The sequence below is a fragment of the Patiria miniata genome, unplaced genomic scaffold, assembly GCF_015706575.1.
Source record: "Patiria miniata isolate m_02_andy unplaced genomic scaffold, ASM1570657v1 HiC_scaffold_9, whole genome shotgun sequence".
Classification (NCBI taxonomy): Eukaryota; Metazoa; Echinodermata; class Asteroidea; order Valvatida; family Asterinidae; genus Patiria; species Patiria miniata.
The window spans coordinates 19448950-19473808 of NW_024037076.1; the positions used below are offsets into that span (position 1 = coordinate 19448950).

The 24859-nt window shown below is 39.3% G+C and overlaps 2 protein-coding genes across 2 annotated transcripts in view; both read left to right on the forward strand.

Moving 5' to 3' along the window:
* Positions 1 to 1780, forward strand: part of LOC119720612 (tax1-binding protein 1 homolog) — a 32172-nt gene extending 30392 nt beyond the window's left edge. Inside the window, exon 15 of the mRNA XM_038190347.1 lies at positions 1282 to 1780. Within this exon, the coding sequence (XP_038046275.1) occupies positions 1282 to 1531 (250 nt within the window). The 3' untranslated portion in view covers positions 1532 to 1780. The remainder of the gene's footprint in view (positions 1 to 1281) is intronic.
* A 5409-nt stretch (positions 1781 to 7189) lies between these two features.
* LOC119720948 (multiple epidermal growth factor-like domains protein 6) overlaps positions 7190 to 24859 on the forward strand; it is a 53016-nt gene continuing 35346 nt past the window's right edge. Inside the window, exons 1-15 of the mRNA XM_038190815.1 lie at positions 7190 to 7802; positions 12348 to 12465; positions 12845 to 12918; positions 15959 to 16009; positions 16522 to 16611; positions 16859 to 16993; positions 17289 to 17384; positions 18400 to 18534; positions 19130 to 19222; positions 19728 to 19991; positions 20388 to 20480; positions 21957 to 22091; positions 22967 to 23059; positions 23640 to 23777; positions 24522 to 24617. Coding sequence (XP_038046743.1) covers positions 7715 to 7802; positions 12348 to 12465; positions 12845 to 12918; positions 15959 to 16009; positions 16522 to 16611; positions 16859 to 16993; positions 17289 to 17384; positions 18400 to 18534; positions 19130 to 19222; positions 19728 to 19991; positions 20388 to 20480; positions 21957 to 22091; positions 22967 to 23059; positions 23640 to 23777; positions 24522 to 24617 — 1699 coding nt within the window. The 5' untranslated portion in view covers positions 7190 to 7714. The remainder of the gene's footprint in view (positions 7803 to 12347; positions 12466 to 12844; positions 12919 to 15958; positions 16010 to 16521; positions 16612 to 16858; positions 16994 to 17288; positions 17385 to 18399; positions 18535 to 19129; positions 19223 to 19727; positions 19992 to 20387; positions 20481 to 21956; positions 22092 to 22966; positions 23060 to 23639; positions 23778 to 24521; positions 24618 to 24859) is intronic.

Consider the following 24859-nt stretch of genomic DNA (forward strand, 5'->3'; position numbering starts at 1 on the left):
ATTGTACAATCATGGACGCCCCCTTCAATGGCAAAAGCATTGTGCTAGCCAATGTTGCTCAAACTCCCCGGATTGTCTAAATAATATTTGACACAGTGCTTACCCCGTTGAAGGGGCTTCTGTGATTGGACAGTGATCGCAAGCTTGGATTGGCCTACATACCAACTTTGACATTTTTTTCAGATCTTACTTTTGTAGCGTGAATCAGTGTGTTTCTGTTATTCAGTGTTGTAACCAAGTCAATTTTTCCCGAGTCACGTCCAGTCGCATGTCAGGGTTTTTTTCACGTCAGTCACAAGTGTCAAGTCCGTCTGAACATGCCAAGTCATAATTCACATAACAGATGTACCCTTTCTCTGACGTCCTTTATTGACGATGCAAGTCTTAAGTTTGCAATACATGAATGCAAGTTAGGAATTGTGCCTAATTGACGCCTAGCTCACTTTATGTCCATCAGGTTCTTGGCTTTCTTTTACCGAAGTTTGCATATGCCCGAAAAGTTGTGTTTATTTCAACAAAAGTGTTTATGTCAACAAGTCAAATTTAGTCAAGTCGAGTCGCAAGTCATTTTATTTTTAGGTCAAGTCAGGTCACATATCATTATTTACCAAGTCAATTCAAGTCTCAAGTAAAAAAAAAAAAAAAGCCATTTGAGTCGTACTCGATTCCGAGTCAGCGACTCGAGTCAGCAAAGGTATTTTATCACAACTGTATCTGCCTATGCTGTTGTTAGCTGTCGGTGGAGTACAGCAGAGTTATAATCAAGTCAGTCACAAGTTAATCGCATGTTGATCACAAGTCAAACCATCAGTCAAATCACAAGTCAAACCACAAGCCAAAACATGAGTCAAATCACATGCTAAACCATGATTCAAATCACAAGCCAAACCATGATTCAAATCACAAGCCAAACCATGATTCAAATCACAAGCCAAAGCATGATTCAAATCACAAGCCAAAGCACGATTCAAATCACAAGCCAAAGCATGATTCAAATCACAACCCAAACCATGATTCAAATCACAAGCCAAAGCATGATTCAAATCACAAGCCAAAGCACGATTCAAATCACAAGCCAAAGCATGATTCAAATTACAAGCTGAACCATGAGTCAAATCACAAGCCAAACCTGAGTCAAATCACAAGCCAAACCATAATTCAAATCATTAGTCACATTACAAGTAACTTGTGATAACTTGTTGATGACTTAATGACAACACTTGGAGTAAAGGTTACCTCCAACAATTTACTCTCTTCAATGGTGTCTGTCATTCTCTGCAGAGAGGAGGGGCCAAATGAGTTCCACGATGCCTGCGAAGAGTTTCCGCCAGGCGAGGGCGACAACGGCGATGTGAAGACGTGCCCCGAATGCGAAATGCACTTCCCGCCCACCTTCTCCGAGGACAACTTTGCAAGGCATGTTCAGCTGCACTTTGCCCGGATCTGCCCCATGTGCAACATGATGATGCCCTGCGAGACGCCTGACGCCGAGTACGAGCGTCACGTGCAGACACATTTCGGGGAGGACTAAATTCCCCGCGTGACCTGTGACCCAAGCACAGAAACAGTAAGAAAATGAGAAGGTTTCAGATCAACCTAAATTTAAAGATGTTCTGTCTGTACTTCAGTATATATTTTCCAACATTTGAAAAAAATTTAACTTCAAAAAAAAATAAGTCTATTTTGGGCATCTGCAGCCATCTGAAAGTGATTATTTCATGAAACATGGTTATTTTTTTCATTTGATGTCAAAGTGAGTAAATTCTGTATTCAAACCAAAAAAACAATTAAAACACAAATCTATTGAGGGTTGAAACTCGAAAATAGCATTGACAGTACATCTTTAAAGGCTGAAACAGGTATTCTTTTGTCTACATTTGTGGACATTTACTGTTATAACCCCAAATTAGCTAAATTGAACACAGCCTAATTCATCCTCAAACCCTCCAATTGAAGAATAGAATGACCCCTGACCTTGCCCTGTTGAGTGGAAGGTAAGAATAGTAAACTGCATTGTGTGTCATGTTTGCTGTTGATGATTTTGCTGATAAGAATGTAGTGTCTAGATGCTTGTAGCATGACATAAACCAAATTCATTGGCAGCGGTCACAAACAAGAGACAGAGTCTAAAGTAACTGATTGATATAAATGATTTTTTTAACATTTAACGGAACAACTGTCCTTAAAAACAAATAATATGATACAAATTTATGTTTTGTTCTAGCATTTCTTGAATTGATCATCCTTTTTTCAAAACTCTTTTCTCAAGCATTTTTCAGGACATTCATTTCTATCATTTCATTTTGCACATAAATTTATCGGAGTATGAAAACTCATAATTTAATTAACTCGCATTAATATTAATCATGAAATGAATGTATCACGTAATTACATTAAAATGAAGGTATCTAGAACTATTTTTGTTTTTCACTTTTGGTCTTTGGTATAACAATTCACGTACACAGTATTCTTCACTAAAGCCGGAGTGTCCAATCAAAGTTGGCTACCCCAATGGTTGAAGTAATGTAGCCTTAATAACCTTTGCTCATACTGTACATAATGCCCTATCCCAAGAGTGCCGGTGAAGGCTAATCTCTGACACAAAATCTGGTATTAAAGGAAACATAAACTTGGCAAATCATTGTGGCGCAGTTACTACTGTGATCAGTGTGCGTTACATTCTGTGTGCAAATTGTTGGCCCCCCGGTTCACTGTTTAAACAAACCTTATCCAACGACAAGACACCAGCACCCTTGGGTAGGGCAGTGGGTCCGACAAAATATTTAGCAGAAAGTATTATATAAGTAGTTCCGTCATTAGGTTCTACACTGTATTACATTGTATTACATTGTATTTACATGTATTCTTTGATGAATCCATAAAACTGCAAAGTGTTTGGGCGATTTTTGGCAGTGCAGGGAGTAACAGGTAGGGCGGTTTAGGGCGGTACAGGGACAAATATGTCAACCTACTGAGACCAGTGAGGTGGTGAGAGGCCGATTCAATTTCTTTGCGAAGTCATCACGATTAATGCAAGTGGTATTACTAGATATCCATTATATGTAAATATCATATAGAATGAGTACTGACTTTTGGGAGCATGCTGTGTCAACCATTCCAATACAGTGTAAATTCAAATATGATACAGTGTAAAAGTACAATTGTATATTGAATTGCTTACAGTTACGTATTACAATATCAGATAATTCAGATTCCATCATGTGGTTATGTAGTAAAGATATGAAATGTACATGTACACCATTAATGTGAATGGGATTGCAAGCAGCATACATACAAATATTAATTAGATTTGTAACAGCATATAATAAAAAAGTGGCATATAAAAATATCAAATATATAGATTTCAGCATAAGCAGTATATAAACAAGAAGCAACATATACAGAAAATATGGATATTACCAACCGTGATAAGTGATAAGATTGGCTTACAAACGTTAGGCTTACAGAATAGGTCTCGAAATTAAAGCAAAAAAAAGATCATTGTGTATTAGGATATAGAAGCATCGAACTAGCAAAGTTCTGTAAACGAAGAAAATGTTGCGCTTTGCTACAATATGTACATACACAATTAGACAAGTTTGTGAAAATGCGTGCAAAATATACATGTAGCTTGCATGACAGAAATGAATGTATTGTTTGCATTGAGATGAAACTTGAAAAACTATGTAACAAATTGCAAGTTCAAATCAGATTGTTAAGCTGTTTGAACTTTTTCAGTGTAAATACCAATTCAAAAAAGTGTACACTTTTGACCATGCAATTATCCTAGGTCTGAACTCATTTAAAAAAAAAGTGAAACATGGACATGTTATTGTTAGCAGAGTAATATTTTTAAAAAACCTGAGAAATAAGCTACATAACCAGTTGAAATCAGGAAATATGGTTTGATTGAACCAGATTTTTGTCTAAATACAGATTCAGTGCTCAAGAAAATGCAAATAACTGAAGACACACAAATAGTTGAGAAAAAAATTGCTATGATTTCAACACTTTAAATGAATTTCTTAATAAAGGCAAAACTACATTTCTTTCCACAGAAGATCAGAGCACTTGTATTGTGTGTGTATATTCACTTATTTCATATAACGCTGCCACCCGAAAAAAAAAAACTACTGAGCTGTCATAAGCGTCATGTAAGTAAAGGTCATTATGTTAGTATTTGGACAATTTGAGATATCGTCAGATCAAAGTACAGACCGATTGTATGTAAAATACCACACTATCGAGTCAGTCAGTTTCAGGCAAATGCTTAAAGGGGCAGTTTGTACTCCTCTAAAGGTTATCATGTAATACCAGGTATATGACTCACATGTATATTTTATTAAGATACATTGGCATGTTTCTTTAGAATAGGCTGGGCTTATTTTTAGCTTTTCAAGGGATGGGTGCGTGGTAGGCACTGCACATGCATTAAAGATTGCATTATGGGTTTTTTTTTAGTATTGTCTGGAAATTTGAACAATTGATAAGAAAACCTTGTTACTGGGAAACAGTTGACGCTTTTCTTAAAAATTAAAGCATGTTTTTTCAGGTGTGGGTGTCGATACATATTTGAAGTGACCGTTGTGTGTAGGTGGTCGTTTGTGTAAATAGAAATAGTGTTGATTTTAAACAAGTTATTTTTAAATGGTCTCGTTGATTCGTTGAAGAATCTGTGCACGAAGAATAACTGGAGTTGGTCAAAAGTTAGAAAATTTGCATTGTGGTTGCGGTATACCTTATTAACTTGAGTCAGTAAAACATCACAATCTGATAGACTTCTAAGAATTCATAAAAGAGATCTTTTTTTTAATTCTTATTTATCCTTTGAATTTATTTTTTTTTAAATCGTGCAAAAAGATGTTACCCCTAACAAAAGCAGTATCATTAAGCGCCATGTATATAAAGCTCTGTGTAATTCAAGAAGTGTCAATAATGTATGCCTATACATGTAGTTTAGTGAGAGTTTAATGACAAGCTTTTAATTAATTAAATGGGATCAAAGATATTCACATGACATTAATCCATTGTATGGTGATGTTTGAAAGATATACTTTTGCATGATGTAGTGAACATAAATGTTATTTCTTTACATAGGGAAGTTGTGAAACCTATTATTTGTGTTACATGTTTGCATTGCTAGAATGAAGCAGGAAGTCATTTTAAGTATGCTCTTTCTCTGGGGATATTTTGGCTCATTGCAGATATCATTTCAAGAGAAGTTCGTCTCCAATTAATAACATATCTGTTCATCTTATCTTCTTCTTCTTCCTTCTTAGTGCTGCCTTCATATAGTTGAAGATAAACGCACTGCATTGGGCGCATGCATTGTCTAAAGACAACAGGAATTCGTACTCATCTAGAGTTTGTCCAAAAAGATTTAAAACACATTAATGTATGCAGTCGAAAATGAAAGTACGCAGAAATTAGAGCACTGTGTTATTTCACATTTTGCCCCGGTAAAACTTTCTTAAATCACATAAACTACTAATATAATATAATATATGTGAAATGTTAGTAATACTGTTGATAATTAAAAGGAACTAGTTCTGATTATATGACTGTACACAGAGAAACTGCACAAGAAAGGAGCTGTATGTCGGACTGGAAATGCGTGCATTGTGTTATAAAGTGACATTATTAATACACAACTGAAGTATGCTTTTAGCGCAGTTTTAAATGAATGTAAGTCGTTTGGCAAAAACATAATACGCATTACAGAAGAAATTTCTTCAAATTAATATCTGTCTTCATTTGATTTAAAATTATTTAAGTTTCTTTAGCATAAGCAGGTAAGGAAACTCGACATTTTAACTATAGAAGATTTTGGGTGATGCTCATCCATGTGCAGCTTAATTAACGAAAGTTGTGATTTGAAACGGAAAGTTTTATGGGTGGGAATTCGCGCATTATGGTCGCCATAACGTTCGATTTGTGCCTTTATTTTGCAAACGCTGCAGTGATGTTTGTCGAGAGAGAGATACAAAATAAAGATGTATGCGGAAGCTGTAAGCAGTAGACTTTGAACAGTCCCTCATTTTGTTAACTCTGTTCTGTCGTGTTTGTGACTCTCTTTTTTCCCAATTAAAGAGACTTCAGAAATTACTTGAAGCAGTAGAAGTTTGTAGTTGTAGACATGCGATGGGACAGACCGGTTCAGTGTGGTCTCAGTGCACTGCACGCACCAGTACAGTATGTGGTATAATCCGGAACATTCCATTTTCACAGAAATGTAGCATCCGTGTGGGTTGTTAACCTTATACACGTCAGCAGTACAAATACATTTCATGACACGTTGTTTTCACAAAAATTGAAACCGCACTGAACATTGAGATAAGAACCACAGTTAAATGATACGTCTTTAGACAACAGACTAGCGGACGTGACACGCGTGCACACTTATTTAATTACTGAGAGCCAAGATACAAAGGGCCCATGTTTGACTAACCATGGAGCTATAGCTCCATGGACATGCATGAAACTCAGTGACCTCACAATCATCGATAAAAGATAATTCATTTTTTTCTGTGTGGGACGTCTGCCAGCCTATACGTGATGTTTTGGAAGTTTCCTATACATGTATTATGAATAGGCAGCTCGCATTGACACCGTTTCATATCGTCATATACATTGAACCTAAACCCCCGTTTTCATATATGAATGCCCTTTGGTGTGCGTATGTAATCGTGCAATATTCAATTGATGTGGCACCATCAGAATAAATTGTGAAATTGAACTGCAAATTCTTTCGCACTAGTTAAATTATATGAAAATAATGATAAATCCTGAATTAGTTATACGAATATGGGCCAGTATCACTGATTGGTAGATTGATGCGAATGACGTATAAATACGGTTCGTTCCGTTCTATCGTTTTACCCCGCCCTCAAAATAACATCCTAAATAATACTTCATTCTGTTTCTATGATCAAAGTTAAGGTTTTCGTTCAACCTTTTACCCACTCCACCCTAGCCCTATCCCACCCACCTCGCCTCTTTTCGGGGTAATTTCTAATCAGAAAAGTTTTGAGATTTCCTGCCCTCAAGAATTATACACCACTGTCCTGACCTATGACCAAGTTGACCAATCGGAAGTGATCTCTATCATGACTAATTGTTTAACATTGATTATTATCGCGATCTCTGGGAAAAAGGGAATTCATAGACAATGATATATGCCTTACAACGTAATGCTGTCAACACATATGGCATGTGGTTTTGAGTTCATAATGTCAACACCTGGGCTACGTCTCGAACTGGCACTATACTAACAAAGTCAAGTTGACTTCTGGAATTGGACCAATCAGATAGCTCTACTTCGATGACATTTCCCGAAATGAGCCAATTGTATCCAAGTTTTCAACAACGCAGACAGTGATTAATTGGTCTATTTTGAGGAAAACTGGAAAAAACCTAACTTCCGTCGGTTGTCTGAAACAACTGCTTTCTTTGTTTAGACTCTCCAAACCGCCGCTCCTGTTTACAGTGCCATCGAAAATTGACCCATTTCTGAGGTACAAGGTTCGGCAAACGAGACCCCACAAGTTATACAAATAGCGTGAGATCACTGCTCAGACATCATAGTTGTGTCGGTAGTTTTCGGCGATCACACCGTTTATCCCACTCTAAGTTCTTCTAAATCATCAATTCATTTCGGAAAGGCTTGACAACTTCATCGATTTTAGTCGCACCAACGCACTGACGCATCTGCAGCATGCGGGTATGTGTGGTAGTTGCATTGGCGGTCGCTTGTATTGCGATCTCCGCTAGCAAAGTTGCAGCAGTCAGCATTAAAACGGATGGTAAGTTTTAAGTTTACATGTCTTTGACAAAATGGCAAAATAAATACCGAAGGTACATCTGTTTCGTGTTTTCCTTGTACCCATGTTTTGTGTGTCCCCGTACTTGTTTGTTTCCATTTCTCCTGTCATTTAGACTTTGAGGTTGATACGGCTCAAACCGTTTTTATTTATGTTTTAAAACAAATTAATGACACATTTTGTTTTTACGTCACCTTAAAAACAAAAAAAAATGTTGGTCAAAATTACTAAAGGACCCACACTTTTTTTTCTAAAAGTTGGTAAAATGTTACTCGTATTAAAAAGCAATTACTAAGGGAATAAATGTGTGCTCCGGAGGTTTTTATCACTCTGTTTAATACCACTTAGAGTCTGGGTGCTGATAATTACCCGAGCCGGAGGCGAGGGTAATTATCAGCACCCAGACTCTAAGTGGTATTAAACAGAGTGATAAATACCGACGGAGTACATATTTATTCCCATTCATAAATACCTTTTCGGTAAAAAAAAATCATATAATTCGTTCAAAACATCCCGATTTTGTTCAACAAATTCACTTTATGCTTTTTAAATCATCCCTCCTGCAAAATAATGGAGTGTTCAGCTGGCGAGTAAGATGAAAACAACCCTTTTATGGAGATTGACGCGCGCGTATCGTGTTCTATGCGATGTCGCGCAGAACGCACCTGGCGCGTTGCATTTTGAATTTAGAACTATAAAATTCTAACTCCCTGGTAGTGTTGCGCATGCCTACGTGAGGATTGTGAACGTTCAACCAATGAAACGATAAGAGGCACTGGATTTTTAGGAGTCCACATTTTATTGTGACACTGGAAAAGTGTTTAAGACCAGCTAGCCATGTCTTTATCATCCGTTTAATACCGGCCACGTGACGGGCTCTCGACCAATAGGAATGGCTAAACTGTCTGAGGTATTTATGAATATAAGTTAATCCCTACTGAATTTTTTTGGGCAGGATACCGTAACAATTCCCAATTGTTTACCGCTTTTTTTAAAGAATGCTTCTTGTGCCATTTAGTGCCAATTTTATACATCGCTATATGTTCAGAAAATTTCCTAAAATGTATGTAGAATAAATACTATAAATAATAGCAATCGCTATGCACTCAGTGCAACCTTTCTCAAAAGCTCTATAAACCGTATTATTGAATTAAACCATGATCGGCGGCCACTATGGGCATTTTTCAGTTCTGTCCGGTTCTGGCCGAAGATAGTCCGTCATAGTCACCGAATGCATAATGTAAGGTGAATCTTATTTGGAGAAAAAGCGACATATTGAAAAGAAACATTCTTGGGATGTTCAATACCTCCCACTGGATATGGCATACATCCCGTGAAATTATTTAAAATGGAAATAATGAGTGCAACGGACAAAATCGTGTTTCGTGATCAGAGTTGTTTACATGCATCGTTTTCACGGTTTTCTCGAAAAGTGTAATATTGAGCTGAAATTTCAACATGATAATTGTAGGTTTTGAACATTCTTCTTTAGATTTTAAGTGCTGTTATTATTGGAAACGAACAAAATGCATGAAAAGTAAATGATGTTATAAGTATATTCCTTTAAACTTCATTTCAAGCCGTCTTCAATTATTCATGTTTTCATAAAATCCCTTTGAACTGGAAGTTTGGCGTTGTCCTGTAAATCGTGGGTGATGAGGTGCAACACTGTTTCCTTGAACGTTGTTCCAGTTCAGTCATGAAAATCACTGTTAAAATGGCAGAAACGATGAACCTCGAATGAAGTTATCAGTTGAAGCATATTTATCATTGACCAAAGGCAATGAAAGGATTACATTTTCTTCGAATTATACACGAACGTTTATTTGTATGTAATTGATCGACATGGAACGTCCGACACAGCACTTGTGGGATGACTGACATCAACAACTGTTGATGATATCAGCATTAATTTTGTGCCACAATCAAGGGCGTAAATCCGGGGGGATGGGGAGGATGTATCCCCCACACTTTTTGACTGGGGGGGGGGAATTGGATCACCCCCCCCCCCCCATACTGGACGACAGACTTTTTTTACAACACGGAGGGAGGCATATTGGCAACGAGGGGGTGAATTGTCCACAACTCTTTGCTGAAATTGCTTTAAAGGACTCTTCGTCCTGCTTTATATTCATGAATATTAGTTTGAATAATTATTGTTCTCAAAAGCCAGCCAGACAACCAAATTATGGAAAGAAAAAAAGGGGGTTGATCGCTGTATACAAAGTTAGTTGCAGTCTCGGCGAATCATATGGTAGACATCATCTATTAAACGTTTTGAAGCGCACAGTTATTTCTGGTGCCGCACATATGGCTACCTAGAAAAATAGAAACAGTGTCAGTAATTCGGTAGACTTCAAAATGGAGTTTGGCGAGTCTCTAACGTCCTTGGAGTTTATGCAACACGATGCTAATCACCTAAAAAAATATATGCTATTTTTTTTCATTGCATGAGTATAATACAATTCTGCTTTGAGCTAACCAAAGAATGGTTCGTGATATGAATAAACCTAGTGAGGTACGATAGCAATCAGTTATGGCGAAATGAACAGGGGGCTATATTCAGTTCAAAAGTTACAGATAAAAGTATTTTGTCACCTTTTGACCGTAAATCGCTTGTAATTTAATATATGATGACGTCATGATGTTTTCCCACATATTTGACCAAATTATGAAACGAAAAGGGGGGTGATTACTCTACAGGGTGGTGCAAAAAGAAGGAAACCCACTTTTGACAGGAATTTTAACCCACTTACTTAACTTATTTGAACCGAGTTTTTTTTATAATGTAGTGAAGTATAGCTTTTCAACCATACGTGGTGAAAAAAAATCTTTAAAAAATCGCAAGAATAGTGTTATCATGCTAATTAAAAGGCAAGTCGCCAATATCACTGTTGTCCACGTGTAAGTCTAGTGTAGTGTTTTTCGTCTTCAAATCGAACTCCAGAGCCCAGTCAAGCGGATGGAATAAAGCTGTCCGTGAAAAAAAAACATGGCACATGAAATTTTGAAACTACCATATCTCAGAGACAAAATATGCGTTGGCAATCATTTTTTCGTCACTTATGTTTAAAGATCAATATTTTAATATCATTAAATTGAATTTTTGAAATATGCTCAACAAGTAAGTGAAAATTGCTGTCAAAAGTGGGTTTCCTTCTTTTTGCACCCCCCCCCCCCCCCCCCCAGTATTTGAAGTTTGTTGCTGACTCGGCAAGTAGGCCCATGCATGGAAGACATGATCTAACATTTTGAAGCGCATTAATGGTGCTGCACATTTATGGCTACTCAAAAATAGAAACCATCGGTAGACTTCATGGAGTTTGACTGAGCCTCTTACGTCCTTGGAGTTTATGCGACGTATGTTTATCATCTAAAAATAAATGTTTTTATTTCTTTTTTGTTTTTGCATGGGCATAATAAAATTCTGCTCTGATCTAATGAAAGAATTGTTCGTGGCTACACTGTACAAAATATACTCGGCCTAGATATAAACTGGTGACGATACTAGCAATCAGTTTGGCGAAATGCTGAACAAGGTATATCGAAATTCAGGTCAAACGTTAAAGATGAAAGTATTTTGTCAATATTTTGGACCGTCGCTTGTAATTTAATATATGATGACGTCATGATGAAGCACAACCCTTTTTACGGCATCTTTGACAAGGATTCATGTTTGTAGAAAGTTTCATCTTCATCCCTTGAACCCATTTTGAAGTAATTCCGTTTGTTTCAATGTTAACGTTTCATATATAGGTCATGTGACTTTTAGGCTATACCATCAAGGCATGGTCTGTCATAATCACAAAGTGTGCTTATTTCTTCATTTCGTACATGAGTTATAATTAAAACAAATCAGTCACTTTCTGAACTAAAATTGCTCGTAATTGATACCCGATGACGTCATCATGACGTCAGTAATGTGAACACCGTGGGACCGTGGTTGATATTGGTTCAAAGTTTCAATTTCATGTGTTCCCCCAATAAATTTCTCCCGAGCCGATTATTAACAAAAAAAATTAAATAATTACTTTACTTTTTTAGTAAATAACATTCTTTCCAATCTATCTGGTTGGTTCAGAACGCGCGAAAAAGTTGAATAATACAGGTTGAGTAAAAAAAACCCGAAACCCAAATGTCGGGACTATTGTTTTAGTGAAGTTCTACATGTGCTACATGTAGAACTTCACTAAAACAATAGTCCCGACATTTGGGTTCTTTTTTTTTTACTACTGCGAGAAGGGGTTGGCGCTATAAACATTTTATATTATGGATCATATCACTGTGAACCTCGTTTTCTGGAGAGGCACTCAAACAATTAGAAAAAACAAACTCTTGTCTCCCCCCCCCCCCCTCTCTTGATGTGAACTTGTGGGTTTTTTTATCGCGGGACATAACAGTCATCTCCGAAGACGTGGAACTAAGGTGACTGATGATGAAGTGTCAATTTGGAGCATTTATAATAATTACATTGTTAGGTTGCCATGCCCATAACATGACCCATTTGCCTTTTCATTCATTCTTCAGGTGACTCTGAGCCTGGTCCTCCGTTACGGACCTGCAGGTGGTATCAAGCCCTGTGCCGATTCATGAACCCGTGCTGGTACCAGAGAGAATGTCATGGATACCCTGATGCTGTCTGCAAGTAAGATTGCAAAACACCCCCAGCTGAACTGAATCACTAAGCATGTCTGAGATGTCAATTAATCGATCCATCAATCCGCCAATCAACAAATAATCAAATGATCAATTGATAAATCCATCAATTAAAATTACAATAAATGGATCGATCAATTAATCTTTCAATTAATCATTCGATAAATCCATCAATCAATCCATGATTAATGCATGTTTCGGCAGACGAAATATCAAGATCGCATTGTATGGTTAGTACATGCTATAATTCCTCGGCCTTACGGTCATGCAGTTTGCTTTGGGTTTTGATGGGGTTTGGGGGTTGTTTTTTTAGTTTCGAAAAAGGTACGAACTACAAAAATTCGGTTCAATTTTTTTTTGTTTATCAGACTAGATTTGTGTGAATGTCAAGCGGAATTCTACGTCGGTGAGGAGAAAATCGACTGCCGGGAACCTGGCCTTGGTATGTTTGTTTTTACTTTTTCCCCCGACCTTTATTTTGCTGGGTGAAGGCCTAATTGTTTGCAGGATAAGTACATTTATTCACTAAAAAGGAATGACGATATAATCGTGTGTCATTACTGGTTCCTGTGTTACCCGTCGTGAAAATGTTCTGCTTTCTCTGGCTTTTTCCATCTGAGCGGCTCATTTAGTTCTGTTTCGCTCGTCCCCCCGCCCCCCCTTCACTAGTCTGGCGCCCTCAATTGACCTCACTCAACCAGCCCCAGCAAAATAACTATTCGCTGCGTCGTAAAAATGACCTTAAAATCAATAATAAGCGTGAGGTAGGCCCGTTTTATATCCTTTTCTGATATTGATCATGAGATTATCGATTAGGGTTTTTAGAGAGCTTTTACGTGATTTTGTTTTGCAAATTATTAATTAATATTGATTAATTACTGTAGACAGCATGTTTGTTGATGATGTGTAGGCCTACTCCTAGAACTATGAGGCTCCGCGTGAGCGGAGCCTCATAGATGTAGAAGCCCGCAAAATTGTCTGCAGCACAAAACACTAATAAAGTACAAAAACGTCCATCAAAATGCAGACATTTCACACAGAACCGCTGCACAGTTTGCCCCTATACTCCGTACTTTACCTCTTGACATACTCACGTATCTTGGGCACAACTAACATAGGTGGATTCTGTCGGTTTTTAGGCCAAAATGATGAAAAATATGCCCTTTCCGCACTGAGCCAACCGAACACTTGAAACGTGCACGCATATGATCGAGCGATGATTTTCGGTTCGCTCGGAGCGCGCCGCGGGGGGTACGGTACATGCACTTGTACGCATGCTAATACTATCATTTCGCCTGTACCGTCATGACCGTACCCCCCGCGGCGCGCTCCGAGCGAACCGAAAATCATCGCTCGATCATATGCGTGCACGTTTCAAGTGTTCGGTTGGCTCAGTGCGGAAAGGGCATATTTTTCATCATTTTGGCCTAAAAACCGACAGAATCCACCTATGTTAGTTGTGCCCAAGATACGTGAGTATGTCAAGAGGTAAAGTACGGAGTATAGGGGCAAACTGTGCAGCGGTTCTGTGTGAAATGTCTGCATTTTGATGGACGTTTTTGTACTTTATTAGTGTTTTGTGCTGCAGACAATTTTGCGGGCTTCTACATCTATGAGGCTCCGCTCACGCGGAGCCTCATAGTTCTAGGAGTAGTGTAGGCCTACCCGCGCGCGGCTACAGTCAACCATGGAGAAATAAAACACAAAGTCAAGTGTCAAGATATAGGCCTACAGCGGTCCTACGAATTACGAATATTTGTGGGGAAAAGTGGATTTTGAGGAAATTGAAATTGGGACTGTTTGTTTCACTTGATATCGGATATTCACCATGGAAGATACCTGGTTAACCCGGCCTAGCTGCAGAGAAAAATCAAAAGTCAAGTGTACATGTCCTGACTCCTGTGACCCAGACCAGAGAAAATTGCTCAATGCTGCAATCTTTAAATGACAAACTCACTGCAAATTTTGCCTGAAAATTACAGGGTATAAACTAAACACCTGCAGAAACCAGGTAAGTATCTTCCATGGTGAATATTAAGTGAAAAGATAGTCCCAAGTCCCTTTTTCCCTCAAATAGTGTATGACCGATGTGCGGCTCACAGTCACAACACAAAGAAGGTAGGCCTAGAGGAGTTTCATTGAGCATGTTAAGCCACATTTATGGGGCTAGACTTCTAAGTTCTAGGCCGTAGCCCAACCATAGAGCAAGGAAACCTTGCTCTGTGGCCCAACGTAGTACCATGGAGGAATAAAAATACATTTATACAGAAAGGAATGTTGCATCTTGACGCCACTTTTTTCATAAGATATTTATCTCAGTGAAGGTCAGTCATTGCAAAAATGTTGAAAAGACATGAATCTGGGACTGAGCACTTCAGAGAAGCATTTCCAGTTGTGTTACTGTTAGGAAATTCTTTGAAATGTTCTTGACTCTCCAAAGACTTTGTACACAACGGCTGAAGTGGCGTCTGGATACCACATTCTTTTCCATAATATACAAGAACATATATTTTTATTCCTCCATGGTACTTCTAAGGTACAGCAATGCACTTTAACGTTAGTGTTACGGTTGGTGTAGTTAGAATGTATATTAAAACAGTATTGTTCCAGATGTTGCAACTTAATTTCAAAGGGCAGAGTGACAAAAAAATGATTACATTTACAACTCAAGTTATCAGTTGATAATCATGCGAACTTGAGTTGCCATTTTTTTCACAATGTTTAAGTTGTGACGTGGCTGTGCATTGTAAAATTGGGCAAGACCCCCACCCCTTGGTTTCCCCATGCATGTCCACCCCCTCCTCCACTGCCAAACCCCGCCCTACCCCTGTCCCCCCCCCCCCCCCCCCCCCCCCCATCTCCCAGCCATATTCCTGTTCTCCAGGACAATATTGATTAACTTTATGTTGACATGCATTTTTTAACGAGAGTTGAACTCAAAGGTGAAATCACATCTGTGGGGGTGGTTAGTCCGATGAACGTAAACTGAACAATGATGCCTAGCAGTGTCTGGTCAACATGCTGAAGTTTTTGAGACAAAATCACTATCTGACTTCACACAAAGCTTGTTAGAACACAAAATGCAGTCATTTACAAGTTTACAAATTTTGCATTTTATTCTCCCTGCAATATTGATGGTTGTTAAGAGTAGCCTGTCTGGTGTATCTGGCATACATGGACCAGGTTATATGTTTAGTGAGTGTAGACTAGGTTTGTATTAAAAGCTAGAAAGCTCTTAATGCCGAATTTGCCTACACATACGTGACATTTTTCTTTAATATTGTGAACAAGTTACGTGTACATTGCCTCATGTGACATATAGCTCTATAGTATTAGTCATGCTGCATTTGCAGAAATGCCTGAATTATGAAAAATCATCCATTGTTTTCTTTGAATGTCCACAAAATAAATGGTCCAATTGAAACCGACAAGAACACTGAAGTGTAACTGATTGATTTATATTTTCTTGTTTTCCAATGCAGAGGAAGCTCCATCTGAAGAACCGGAAGTACCAGATGTCATCCCAGGTGAAGGTAAGTTGAGATGATTGTAACCTTCCCCTATTAATGTGTTTGACATGAAAGTATAGTGCAGATCCCTAACTAGGTGTACACTGACTTTTCGTCATGAATGCATTGCAGTGTTGCCAAGCTTCAAATTCATTCAGTTAATAAATACTGGTACTATTTACCTCGGACAAAGGGCCCATGCAGTGTAATTGTTTTAATGCAGTGCTTGAAAATGTTCACTTTATGTCCCATTTAACCGTATTTTCAATTTTCATTTTGCCACTTTCAAGGGTATTTTGGTGCCTTCTTTGTTTTTATACTAATGAAAATTTCCATATAACGGTAGTCATTCATCATGAAATCTGATATCGCAGCTTTCTCATAATGGGATTACATCTCACATTACAACTGTAGGTATTAAACAGCGAAACTGTTTAGCTCAATGTTTTTTCGTTAAGTGGTAAATTCTTCCACCTTGGAAAAACCACTGATTGTTATATATCAGTAATGAGAATGTTTGATTTCCACGTGTCCAGGTTGCGAGCCGGTGGTTTGCCGCCTGATTTGTCTAGATGGCTACGTCAAAGACAGCAATGGCTGTGATATATGCGAATGCATTGAACATGGTGAGTGCATAACAAGATTGCAAATAAGGGTCTTCATTATTCACAGAAAACAAAATCCCAAAACACGCATCTAAATCTTATGACAGATGTCCCACTTTATGTCACTTACTGCAAAATGTCTTCTGCTGAAATGGTCTTCGGACTGATTCATGGGCCCGATAAGCAGGGGTAATAATACTGTACAGCCTTGATTCTAATGGATATGTGCTGTCTATAAATGTGCATTGTTATTGTTAAATCCTAACAGGCGACAGGCCGGGCGTTTGTCCAGCTTTCCGGCCAGGCTTTGGTGCTACCTGCGGCATTGAGTGCTCCAGTGATGCTGGTTGTGACGAGGGTAAAAAATGCTGCTCCAATGGCTGCGGTCGCGTCTGTGTCACAGGTAGGTTTATTTCCAATTATTTTCCCATCAATTAAACACCCCAAACCCCTGAAAAGCACTACTAAAGCAAAAAGTATAAAAAATAAACGAAATAAAAAGCAACAGGAAACCACCTGAAAAGCAATAGAAACTACTATAAAAAAAATTTAAAAATAAGAAACCTTTAAAAGAATTTCGCAAACCACCAAAAAACTCTCCAAGGTAAGCGGCTTGTAACACTCTCTAAACGCAGCAAAGTACCCCACAATAGTCATCAAAGTGAGAAATGAATGTCGGTTTAATTTTTCTAATGCAGCTTGTTCTGGGATTACCTGCCGAATTAACTGCGCGCCTTTTGGTGGATTCGCACTTGACGCCAACGGCTGTGAAATCTGCCGCTGCATGAATAGAGGTAAGATAAGAACCCGCCGACACTAAAGAGGTTGTGGAATGCTCGAAGACATTTCCGTCATTTTTTGGGTATACGTAGCCTAAGGTGTGATGAAATAAAAACGACTATTGTTTCTGTCATGAAATGAGTACAAAGGTTACTTTTGAGAGCTATCTTTCAGGTCCTGTTTCGACCCGAACGTGCAATTTGTGTAAAAGTCGTCGTTGCGGGCAGCAAACAAAACACAGTAAATCGCGACGTAATAAACAGGACTCGTTTATGCTACTCTGCATCGGGAGTCCTGTTTATTACGTCACGTTTTACTGTGTTTTGTTTGCTGCCCGCAACGACGACTTTTACACAAATTGCACGTTCGGGTCAAAACAGGCATGACAGGACTTGAAAAACAGCTCTCAAAAGTACCTTTTGTATTCATTTGATGACAGAAACAATAGTCATTTTTATTTCATCACACCTTAGGCTACATATACCCAAAAAATGACGGAAATGTCTTCGAGCATTCCACAACCTCTTTAAACCAATGGCCAGTCTTTGAACCAGTTCATTTGCTGTTCTTATTGGATAAAAATTGGCCAAAAAAACAAACAAATTTCTAAAAGTTGGGGAGAAAAGGAGCTTATCATTGGCATGCACACCTCCCTGCCCCGCATATTTGTTTATTTCCAATTTGACCGAGGACTGAATTGTCAAACACTAGCCAGTCCAACTAAATGCGATAGGCATTAATGCAATCTTGAAATATTGATTTTATTTTAAAAATCCACACTGATAAGTGAGAATTGGAAAAACAGCTCTTAATCTCTACATTAGATTATAAAAAAAATATATATTTAGCTGATTGAACTTGTAATTAAGTTTTTGTAACTATTTCATGAAAAATTTTCCTTTTGGGTCTAAGACTTAAAATTCCTTTTGGCATAATCACACAAAAACAATGAATCTCAACACATCTTTTGCACTTCCTCCAAGTGACTATCACAGAAATTCACAGAATTTTTGTTTTTTTTACGACAAGGATTGCAACAAGTTTGCCCCGCCATCAATGCGGATAGTGCAGGTATTTGCGTCGACAACTGCGAAACTGACAATGACTGTACTAACGAGGGAGAAAAATGCTGCAGCAACGGATGCGGCCACACATGTGTGAGAGGTACAGGATAAGTTTAAATGACTCATTTGCTCTATCTGCCCTTTCAAATAAAAATAACCGATATATTAATTACACTTCACCTTTAGATTCTGTGTCTTGATTGTAGTCAAACTAGCCTCCCCCTGTAATCCGTGGACTGTTCCATTTCAGTGTTTTGAGTTCTCATTGTCATTGTGGGGCGCTGTGGTCCAGTGGTTACGGTGTTCGACTTGTGTGCCGTGGTACACGGGTTCGAATCCTGACCGTGGGAACATGGTGCTTGTGCTCTTGAGCAAGGCACTTTACCATTATTGCTTCGTCCTTCGGATGGGACGTAAAGCCGTAGGTCCCGTGTGTTGTGTAATGCACGTTAAAGAACCCAGTAACACTTGTCGCTAAGAGAAGGGGTTTGCCCCGGTGTTTCTGGCAGTGGCAGCAATTATGCGCCGCAGCACCTAGCAAAAAGGTGCTACATAATGGGGGTCTCATATACTTCATTTACCTGTCATTGGTTGCATTCTCCCCCAGCGCTTTGTATCCTCTGGCAAAAAGCGCTATATAAATACAGTTATTATTATTATTATTATTGTGATCTGTACTGTGACATTCTTTTCAGGTTGTGAACCAGTGCGATGCAGAATGTCCTGCGAACATGGCTACGACACGGACGAGAACAACTGCGAAATATGCAAATGCAAGACACCACCAGGTAAAACAGTAAACACGAGAACAATCTGAATGGAATCAGAATCCTAGCTTGGTGCCACAGGAAACGGACAGGACATATTTTTCAAGTCTGTAATCAGAACGTTTGAATCTAAGAGAGAGACATAGAGAAAGATGCAGTATAGAAAGAAGTGCATCTTTCAGACCTTTCGTCCAATTTTCAGACCCTTGTTTTAAATTGACGACCTCATCTTTAAGTATATGAAGTTCAGAAATGCTGTCATTGTTTATAATTGCGAAACAATAAATGCGAAACTTTAAACAGCCATTACTTGTCAATGGCATGTCCCATTGAAGTGCAACAAACTGTACTGTATTAGGAAAATTTTATTCTCTTTCTTAACACTCAAAACCCTGATTTCAGCCCTCATTTTACCGGCAGGCCTAACAAATGTGCACCATCAAGATGTAGCGTGGTTTATTTGGAATATTTTTTTTGATATATTAATTTTGAAAAAAACTACCTTTTTTTTATGGGGAACGTGCAGGATGCACTGAAGTGGTTTGCCGCATAGGCTGCAAGTTCGGCTATGAGAGAGATGAAAACGGATGCGAAATCTGTGGATGCATTGAGCCCCATGGGCCAGAGACCGATGGCCAACCAGGGCCATTCTCTCGGCGGGGTGATACTGGCATGTGCCCGTCCACCGAGGACGGCTTGGGTATCTGCATCCTGGCTTGTTCATCAGACGAGGACTGCGAGGCAGGCCGGAAATGCTGCAGTAACGGTTGTGGCATGGTCTGCCGAACACGTAAGGAAACTTAACCGAATTCAGTTGTTTTCCTCCTGTTGAATTGTCAATGTTCTTATGTTTCACTATTGTTTCTTTTTCAGCAAAGTCTCTGGGTTTTAACTGGCAAATTTTAACTGGCACATTCTTCTTGCAAAGTTTTACTGGCAGAGCACGAAGTTGTAGCTGGCTGTTTCGAATATCCAAATATTTTGCCAAAAGCAGTTTCGAGTAATCGAATGCTAAAGTTTTCGAAAATGGACAGCTCTAGTAACCAGTTTCTGCAAATATTTCCTATGCTTTGTGAATTTGTACATGTAGTTGCTCCATCAAATATGCTCCTGATTTGAACAATTGACATGTTATTCATAGTGGGAATTTAGAAATGTTGCATTTCAACAAATTTATATTTTGCAGCATGTCCGGGTGTGAGGTGTAGAATGGCCTGCCCCTTTGGCTATGTGAAGGATGACAACGGTTGCGACATATGCCGCTGCAAAAGGCCCGAAAGTAAGGAAATCAAGGTGGTCTTAATCAGTGTTGTACTCATATGTACTCACACTCGAGTACGTTTTTCGGTACTCGTACTCGTACTCACACTCGTACTCGAGTACGATTTTCAGTACTCGTACTCATTCTCCCATGGGTACGATCTTGCTGCGCCATGTTGTTTGCCATCGAGCCTTGCGCGATCTTAACCCCTGGAATTGTGTAAATTAAATGTGTCAAAATATGGCACATTATAATTAGGCTACAGTTTATCCGTTTTACGTGCCGACGCCATCTTAAAATGTTAAAAGTTGTGATTTTAAAGAATCAATCCTTTCAAACATAACGTTTGGACGTTGCGTTATTTAGCAAAGATTTGTATTAAATGTACGTACCCCTTTCGTCCCTGTACAACCGAAGATACAGGGGTTTTTTTAGCGAAAAACGAGGCTACCATAATCCATATCGTACAGGCATCGCGACTTTTGAATAACAATTTTTTTTCGTACGTGACGTTTACGTGCAAAGCACGCGAGCGCATTTTGGGCGCGCCCGACGTGCAATCCTCGAAATGTGCGCGCAGTACATTGTGAATAGCCAATCAGCGTCATTTACGTCATCATCACAGCCAGGGGTTAGTGTAAGGAACGCGCACGCGCCCATGGAGTTGAGGCTGCCTCAAGCTTCACAAGCAGTACCAGTATTAATGGTCACCATTTCTATCAAACCACAGTATTCTACTGTTTGGGAGGTTTCTCCATTTATTTAATGCCAAGTTTGACCGCAAAAATCCCTTGAAAGCATGTTGAAACACATTGAAAGTTGCTCCTACTTGTGGAAAGTACTCGTACTTGTACTCGTACTTGTATTTTTGGTACTCGTACTCGTACTCATGACAAAACACTCATGGCAAAGTACTTGTACTAATGGAAATGTACTCAACTATGACACTGCCCTGAATGCAGTCCATGTGGGAATAGTGATGGTATATTTTGGCTGGTGCCGTAAGCCCAATGGAGTAAATGGGCTCACAACAGCACTCTGAATCAACTCTAGATAGTTAAACCAGTCATTTGAAATTCAGATTTTATGCATCTTGACATCTGACGCAATGTGATTTAGACGTGGATCATGATTTTACACTTTTCCTGGTCTGACTTGTCGTAATTCCTTCCCTAACTCCGAGAAAAAGGGGCCATCGTATGAATAACTCTGATTTGCAAAAGACAAGAAGATAGAGCTAAGTTTTTGTATGGAAAGTGAACCGTTAGTGACCGCACTATTCTTTTCCTCTATGAACGCACCAAGAGTAACTTAACATACCTCAATTTTAACTTTTAATCCTTAGTTAGCAATTTGTGGCCGCTTTTGGCTTCTGATGTCGCTAAAAGTTCAAAGTTCAAGTGATATCATTTCAAAGAATTCTGTCACAGCTCTCCAAACAGTTAAATCTGTTGTGTGATGATTTTTATTTTTGTGTCTTGTCTTGACATGTAGTCAAGTTTGGCAAGTGTCCTGCCATACAAGAGGGTGTCGCAGGTATCTGTAGCACTGACTGCCAGACTGACGATGACTGTAGCGGAGAAAACATGAAGTGCTGCTCCAACGGATGCGGACAGATGTGCACAAGGGGTAAACACAAAACCACTCAATTGCTATGGCTGTACTTGTAAAACTCCCTATACGGGAGTGGTAGTATGGTGGAGTGTCATGGCCAAGCGGTTAAGAGCACCGGACAGAAGCTCTGGTTTTTCTGATCAGCAGAGTGTGGGTTCGAGTCCCGGTCTTGACACTTGTGTCCTTAAGCAAGACACTTAACCATTATTGCTTCGTCCTTCTGATGGGACGTAAAGCCGTAGGTCCCGTGCGTTGTGTAATGCACGTAAAAGAACCCAGTAACACTTATCGCTATTGAGACGGGGTTTGCCCCGGTGTTTCTGGCAGAGGCTGCTTTATAATACGCTGCAGCACCTTATAAGGTGCTACATAAAATGGGTCTCATATTTCAAAATACTTCATTTAATTACCCGTCGTTAAAATTAAAAAATAGATATATTAATTAACGCCTTAAGTACCTAATTGTTGGTAGATACGTGCGCTGTATAAGACTCTGGTATTATGATTATTATTATAAATGTCTGGTTTAAAACTGGTTAGATTGTCGCTAATAATGGCATTGTGACTTTGGGCATGACCCTTGGCTACATGGCATTTCTGGGTTTAGTTATCGCATTTGTTAAAGTTATTTGTTAAAGGTGAACAAAGACACTGACAAAACGGGGAACTGCCATCATAGGGCTGGATAGCTCAGTAAGAAGGGCACCGGGATGGCAATCCGGAGGTTCAAACCTCGCTCCAATCAATTTCTTTGTTCACCTTCAACAAATTGACAATTACTGCAAATGTTTTTGTTCAAGCATTGTAACATTTGTTGCTATCCATGTTCAGGGGCCATATCTAGTATGAATGTTATCTTTGAATACTTCACATGATTTGTTCCCTTGCAGCTTGCTCCCCCGTCATGTGTCGTCTGGGTTGCCGCTGGGGTTTTGCTACCAACAGTGACGGGTGTGAGATCTGTGAATGCTTGCCAAGTCCTGGTATGTAATCCCCCTCCCCTCCATTGAATTATTGAAGATGGTTTGTGACCTATTCTCGCAAGGTTCTTAATGCTGTTAATAATCATTTTGAGGTTTATTATGTTTATGTGCCATAACAGTCATGATGTTTGGCAATTAATCGGGGTCATCTACATGAGCACTGTTGGGTTTTTTCAAATGATACCCCTATGGCAGAGTTAAATGAAACATTTATTTCTTAAATTTATTGGTAATGAAACTTAACCCTAACCCTGCCAGATGCTACACAGTGCATCAGGTGGAAAAGTCCAGTGCACTTCGATGCATTCAGCTACCAACACCAGTGCATAAACAGCCACTTCAGTGACAATGAGAGCTAATTCTGTTGAACAATGCCACAGTTGTATCCTGCTGCATTCGGTGACCACACACTCTGAGGCAGTTTGGCCTTGAGACTTTTGACCTGATGGATCTTGCTACACTGGGCCGGTTAGACAAGTGTTGCATGTTGCTGCGTTTGGAAGGGTTTCTAACCAAAATGCTGTAGAGGGTTAGGATTAATGGGCTCAAGACTTAGGCCTATTTCTTGTCTGTTACACAGCTGTCAAACCAGGCCAGTGTCCTGCCACTCCTCCGGAGACGGTAGGAGGTATATGCACCACGGAGTGTAGCAGCGACTCAGACTGTGCTGGTGAGCTCAAGTGTTGTAGTAACAACTGCGGCCAAGTGTGCGTACGAGGTATGTCCCTCTAAAATACCAACATTTCATTTTCATTGCTGGTCCCGGGGAGCCAGCCTAGAGTTCTCTTTGTGCCTGATTGATTGACTGACTCCCCGACTCCCCGTCTGACTCCATCCAAATTAAGGTTTGCGGTATTTTGACAGTAAAGGGAAGTAAAAACCCAACCACTATTGTTTTGCATGGTTTTTGAAGGTCAATGAAACTTGAAACTCAAACATTGTGCAATTTAAACCCCTAACCATCCAGGGCCCAATTTTATGGCTGTACTTACCACAGAATTCCACGCTTGCGATCACCATTTTGGGCTAACAGTGCCATCAGAAAATGTTTTCGCCTGAAGCACGGATTCCTTATTAGGCGATGTACGCTTGCGTGCACAAATTCCTCCCTAACCTATTATTTTCTGCTACAGTTAACACTGTTTTTTGGCTAACAGTAAGCAGAGCCATAAAATTGGGTGCATGTCCTTTAAAGTCCACAAGGAAGAATAGGGAGGATTTGGCAGGATTGATGAAGGAGAAGAAGCCCAGTCAGTATAACTTGAAAAGGATTTTTGAAAGTCTTATTAAAAATTGAAGTAGAAAAAAACTGTGTCACTGTCTTCCTGTAGAGTGGTGGATTTTGGAGGATTAAAATCTCCTGGCAAAGTTGCCTGGGGAGTTTGGGTTTAAAAAAGGGGCACCTTTTTTCCATTTGACAATAAATCTCTTGATTTTCCCCCTCTCTTATATGTCCACATAGCCTGCCCTTCATTCAAGTGCCGGATAAATTGTCCCTTCGGCTATTTGACGGACGAAAATGGATGCCAGAGCTGTGAGTGCAAGCCCCCTTCAGGAAGTGAGTATCCAACGCACCATTTGTTGAACTTTGCTTACAAACAGAACAAAAATTGACCTCCCATTTCCGGCTAAATTTCCTCTCGGCATTTTACATTGACTGAAACAAACAAATATGTAGGGCCAAATGGGAAGACTGTGATGGGTTGTTGTTGGTAGTGCTACATGCCTGTATGGCCTTCTAGTCACCAAAATGGTCTCAGCGAAGAGTAGTTCATGGATACAAGGGAATTACACAATCGG